Source organism: Salvia hispanica, chromosome 6 (assembly GCF_023119035.1).
Source record: "Salvia hispanica cultivar TCC Black 2014 chromosome 6, UniMelb_Shisp_WGS_1.0, whole genome shotgun sequence".
Lineage (NCBI taxonomy): Eukaryota > Viridiplantae > Streptophyta > Magnoliopsida > Lamiales > Lamiaceae > Salvia > Salvia hispanica.
In genome coordinates, this window is record NC_062970.1 from 10369480 (window position 1) to 10375306 (window position 5827).

A 5827-nucleotide genomic window follows, 5' to 3' on the forward strand; every position below is an offset into this window, starting at 1 on the left:
GTCCAAAGTGATTGTTCTACTTTTCAAATGGATGAAAATTTCAAATATGGAGTGTTGTCCTTTTGAAAATGGAGTTTGAGACTTTTGTTTTTCTTTCATTTTTTTTCTTCTTTTAAAAGTGTATCGTCGTAATAAAGCTGCACTGGCCTTTTCTGCCAGAGTTGGATCGGGCCCATAATTGATTAACAACCTAACTAAATATCCTCATTTAAACCCCACATTTATGTGTGGTAGATAAAGAAAAGAAGCTAGTTGAAATCTCAAGAGAGGAGACAAAATAATGCAAATTGTTTATAGCATTTGTATTTTGTTTGTTCCAAGCAAAGATGGTTCACTAGAAGCCGTGTAAAAGACCATGTTATTTGTAAAGTATGCTTTGAAGGGTTTTATAATTGAGTAGAGCATCCACTTGTAGTAGCTAATTAGTTGAGACATGCCAAACCAAAGTAGAGTAAATCTATACATGGTAGCATTATAGGCGGACAAAGTGAGCTATGTATGAGCCACCATTTTCAGTTTGCTTGGCTTTCTGTGACAACTCTTCTCGTGCAATCGCCATCAAAGTTTCCATATTGATCCTATTACTAGATCCACATGCCTTGTGTTTGTAATAGACCAAGCATGTGCAGCTAGTCTGGAGGTTCAAGACAAGAACATCAAATAATAGAAAGAAAACAACCACATAAACACACACACAAAAGATGAAACCAGAATTAGAGTGTAAATTCAACCTTGGTGATGTACATGCTTAACTCGTTCCGATTGCAACAGGCTATGATCAACAACAATCCGTCTTCGCCTTAGGACATCTATAGGGGTCGTTACTAAGTCTTTAGTACCTGCATTTTATTGTCAAATGAAATAAAAATAAATATATGTACATCGAATGAGCCACTCCTATCATCAATTAAGATCTGACCGAACCATATATGGATTTCTATGGTGTTATTGGAGTATGAATTTATCAATTATTTCAGGATTGAACCATATGGATTTCTATGCTGTTACCGGAGTATGAATTTCTATGATGATTAGAGAGTGTGTCACCGACAATAGGCCAAATTTAACTGATCAAACACTAAATCGTGAAATAAAAAATAAGGAATGACCCAACTATACATCTGGACTTTAAATTTAGGCTAGTTCAATAAAGGAATGGCCGCAAATAAAAAAATGTCCAACTCCTCCAAAATTCACAATGAAGGGTTCAATAGAGTACCAACTCTACCTATCACCCATTCTAAAGCCATAAGTATTTCTATCACATTTCCTCCAATTAAATCAACACCATGAAACAGGGGAAATGTATGTTGTACCTGAAGAAGGATTAGTTGTACCCTGGTCAACAACTAAGGGGGCATACATGTATACATCGCATTTTAGATACTCCTCAACCAATTTCTTGTCCATGGAGACTTCACCTGCTTATAAAAATTGGATATAACTAATTTGCAGAAGACGTGAATTGGTTAGAGATAAATGTACCTGGAGAAACAGGGGCAGGTGAGGGAGTGGATTGAGGGCTGATCAGCGGCGCAAACATGTAATCGTCCGATTTCATATAGTTGAAGATCATCTTCAACGCCGATTTGAGTTTCCTCCTTTTGCTGATTCGTTTTGCTGGCTTCTTCCAGCGAGTAACGAGTTTCTTCGCCATTTTTGCGCTGTAGCTGCTAAGGCAACGCCGATAATTACTGGATAGAACGAAGAAGAGAGAGAAAATATAGGTTTTGAGTTTTTGTGCGGCGATTGACACGCAAATGCCGAAACGTGTACTTTTTCAATGGCGGTGCGGTGAGCCAATCCTCACCGCAGCGACGCCGTTTTGACCTCTCTTTCCTTTTCTGAATCATGAAATTGACAAAATTAACATTTTTTTAAGCACACTTGGACTCAACCCCGACTAATTCTGTTCGACAGAGATTACATATTAAGATTAAAAGACTCACAAATTCGAATAATCCTGTTCGACCAGTTTGTGGATTAAGATAAAAAAACTTTCAAAATCAACTAATCTTGCTCGACCAGGTTTACGAATTAAGTGCGAAACCGAAAGTCTCCTCGATCCGACTAATCCCGAGTCTCCCAAATTTGACTAATCTTGCACGACCGAATTTACAGATTAAGACCGAAACCAAAAGTCTCCCAAATCCGACAGGGTTTGTTTATTAAGGCCGAAAATGTCCCAGCAGGTGGCGGGGTATGAACTCGTGACCTCAAGATCACCTCAGCTCCGCGCAGCCACACTACGATTTCAACTCAACTTACAAAGTAGGAATTATATTTATGTATTATTTGTACATTTTCAAATTCATTGATGTGGGATGCTCTAAAGTTTGAACCCCAACAATGTATATGTAGAATAGAATTAGTGGAAAAATACAATCTTAATGAACTCAACAATCAGTGCAAGGAATTGTTATAGCAGAAAGCAATGATGATGTTCATGTGAAAGAAAGAAAGAAAGAAGAAGATGTTGCTTCATAGTATACATTATTTGTGGCTCTAGAATCTAATTAATCCTTGTGTTTGGTGTCTGAGATGAGCTTAAAACCATGCTTGATGGCAGCCTCCCACACCAAGTCAATCCTGTCAACATCTATTGCTCCAACCTCATTGTGCTTCCAACCTTCAAGTGAGTGAACCACTCCACCAGCATGGCAAGCATGCACAATCCCTCTATCCATTGAGTACTGCACACAACACAAAACCACATGCTTGTTAATGTTATCCCTTTTCCATTTCACAAAATGTTGAAATTCAGACCAATTACCTCACACGATCCGAGCCCTTGAACGTCTTCCGGTAGCCTCATGGCTGCGAGATTCCCATATGTGCAGTCCCTTCTGTATGGCTTTGTGGCCGGAACGACAAACTGGTGGAAGTGCGTCCCGGGAGGGGCGAATCTTTGCTCCGAATGTGTGATCCATTTTCCTACTATCCATGTCTTGCAGTTTTGTGCAGCTTGATACTTTGTTACTTGTACAAGGTACTTTTGGCAATCGGCCGACGCCTCTTTCTGGATCTTTCGGAATCTCTCTGTCGATAGTGTTAGCATCTGTAGAGGTTGTGTTAGTTAGTGCACAAGTAGATGTAGTTTGCATCTTTATTGACAATGGTCTTTGATGTAAACTTACAAGAACTCTAACTCCCTTTCTGCAGAGGTAAAGAGCAATAGCTCTTCCCAATTTTGAAGTTGCTCCGGTTAAGAACACCTCAGTCACATCTTGAGGGAGTTCACGAAGAATCACAGCTGCTGTCAAAGTGTTCCCGTGCACCACGCGCACCTTGAGGTTCGGATGCTTCTTCACGAAGATCGCTCCACCTCCGTTGAGGGCCTCATTCTGCAGTAAAAAGGTTTCACCAATATTAGAATGTGGATGTGTCTGTGAATTGAATGAAAGGAAAAGAGAGAGAAGGGGAGTGACCTTATTCAAAGCAGCAAGGCTAATGACTTTAACTCCCAATCTGTCAGCTCTTAGAATAGCCTCTTCAATCTGCCTATTAATGCCTTTTGCTGCAAATGGCAAGAAATACTGCACAATGCACACAACACACATCAGGCATGTCCACAATTTCATGTTTATTACACCAAACCTTTAGCACTTGTCCTTACTTGAAATCCGAACCGGGGAACAACCCACGTCTGGTGCAGCCGGTCCCTTAGGTAGTAGAACGAGACCAAGAAAGTTTTGGATTTCGCCCACATCAGTAGCATCACCGCGAAGGAGATAGGCCAAAGCGGGATCAAGTAAAGTCTTGTGTGGAAGGGCAACGAGGCCATTGATCTGACCAGAAACGGTGCGTGCATAGCAGATGACATATCGACTATATGTGCCAGGAATACAAAATCTGGAACCCTCCCATTCACACCTGCATTATCTCAAGAGTTAAATGATCATGTACCATTCATTCGAAATCGAAAAAAGCTCGGATCTTTATAATGGACCTGAGCTTAAACTGTTTTTCCTCTGCTCTTCCCATGAATTTTTGTTCAATGTGTTGCCTAATGCATCAAAAAGAGGCATGAAAAGGCAATAGTTTGAGTCCTTCTCAACATGATGTAGGTTGTGGTACCTGCACATATCAGTAAAAAGATTCAACCTTTGAAGAAACTGTACAATAAAAAGTAGTTGGAGTTGGAGCCCCCTAATAAATTAGCTGAAAATATAAGTGCTTTTAAACCAAATCATATCCTAGACAGAGAGCCTCATCAAGAATAAAGTAAAGATTAGAGACATTTATTAGAACGAAAAGATCGATTACGTTGGAGTGTAGAGTAGATATTTGAGGAAGGGTGCTGCATCAAATATCTGATGAGGAATGAACTCCACATTGGAATGTCCAAAACACCTCAGGCAATCAAACACCAACACATACGCATAGATCAAGCTTATCGATCCATGGCCAATTGCAAAAGTACCAATAATTGGCACTGCAACTACAACAGCCAGCAAAAGATGTTCCAAAAATGTAGCATTCCCAGCTGCAGTAGTAAAAACCAAATATATATATGAACAAACTATTAGTACTACTTTAGATCTTTTTCAAGTAAACTACTTTATGTATTGAATTATACCGGTAAGGGGCTGTGGCACGGGCGATGAGTGGTGGAGCGAATGGTAACGTGTAAAGAGAAATTCTCCGTGAAAGCATCTGTGCACGGTGTAGAAAAGAGGCTCGGAGACTGCTACATGAAGGACTAGTGCAGCAGTGAGGCCATTTTTGCTCCACAGAGATGGTGTTTCAAAGGTTGGGAACATGTACAACACTATAGCAGCAATGATAGCTTGAAGTATAACAAAATTATCCCTGATTTAACCAAAAGTCATAAAAAATTTAACAACTCAATTAACAAACAAGAATAGGTAGTAGGGAAAAGTGTGTTGTAACTACCAGTTCCATTCTTTGTCAATCTGGTTAAAATCAACTCCTTGCTTGTTAATTTGTCGGTTGCGCGTGAGAAACAGCATGCTGCTGTAAGAACTCCATACCTGGTGTACAAAGAGTCTCAACATACATATGATGAAGATGTGAAGACACCAATTGATTTGATCCATGGCTTCTTCATGATATCTGGTGTACATTGCTTTCCCCAGGAAAAGGCCATAGACAGCAAGCTGCAAGTAGTAAAAAACACAAGATTTGGAAGAGAAGTTTGATTATAAATAGAAAAATGTTGATATTTTTGTGTCCAAGTACCTTGTAGTTGCCCAAGAATTCCCAAGGCCAAGCAGACAATGGTGCAGCCATGCTAAAACCTTTGTGTTTTCCAATTTGAGCACCAAATGTAATGTAAACAATGGATTGGAGAAGAGGAGGAAATGTTGTTTTATGTCACAATGGAATTAGATGAGGATGGAATATATATAATGCTTGAAATAGTGCAGCTTGGCTCTGTTTCTTGGAAGTGTTGTTTGTGAATTGTGACACATTTATTGCTACAGCAATAGGCCTAATTTGCTAACCCTCTTTATGGAGTAATTTGTGATCAACTTGATTCATCCACTATATTTGTGGCTTTTTTTTGGTTTAGAATGTGAAATTGATGTGTATGGAATGGAATTGTGTTTACTATTATTGTCCTAATAGTGTAATTAATTACTAACATATATATTGCTTGGGGAGGAAAGTAATTGCTACCTGAGTTGTGGTGGATCGTTGTATTACTTTTCCTAATTAATATGACAATTGATTGTTGATATACAGTTGTCAAAATCGAAGCATGTGTTTTAGCACATATAAATCACCGTAAAATAATTTGAATGAGAACATATATACCCCACTGATGTGGACCAATTTCCTTGACTGGAAACACAAATGGTAC

General features: G+C 39.2%; 2 protein-coding genes across 2 annotated transcripts; both read right to left on the minus strand.

The window, feature by feature from the left end:
- Nucleotides 1-358: 358 nt before the first annotated feature.
- On the minus strand, nt 359-1724 carry LOC125192792. The gene is made up of 4 exons (XM_048090445.1): nt 1486-1724; nt 1317-1421; nt 732-839; nt 359-634 (listed from the first exon to the last, which is right to left on the minus strand). Exons 1-4 carry the CDS (start codon nt 1655-1657, stop codon nt 630-632), a joined length of 390 nt encoding a protein of 129 aa, XP_047946402.1. The 5' UTR covers nt 1658-1724; the 3' UTR covers nt 359-629.
- Nucleotides 1725-2391: 667 nt separating this feature from the next.
- On the minus strand, nt 2392-5411 carry LOC125192406 (very-long-chain aldehyde decarbonylase CER3). The gene is made up of 10 exons (XM_048089945.1): nt 5203-5411; nt 4897-5120; nt 4580-4812; nt 4267-4486; nt 3950-4077; nt 3617-3873; nt 3429-3536; nt 3138-3344; nt 2774-3058; nt 2392-2693 (listed from the first exon to the last, which is right to left on the minus strand). The coding sequence occupies exons 1-10, from the start codon at nt 5251-5253 to the stop codon at nt 2517-2519; spliced, it is 1890 nt and encodes a 629-aa protein (XP_047945902.1). The 5' UTR covers nt 5254-5411; the 3' UTR covers nt 2392-2516.
- Between the last annotated feature and the right edge of the window lie 416 nt (nt 5412-5827).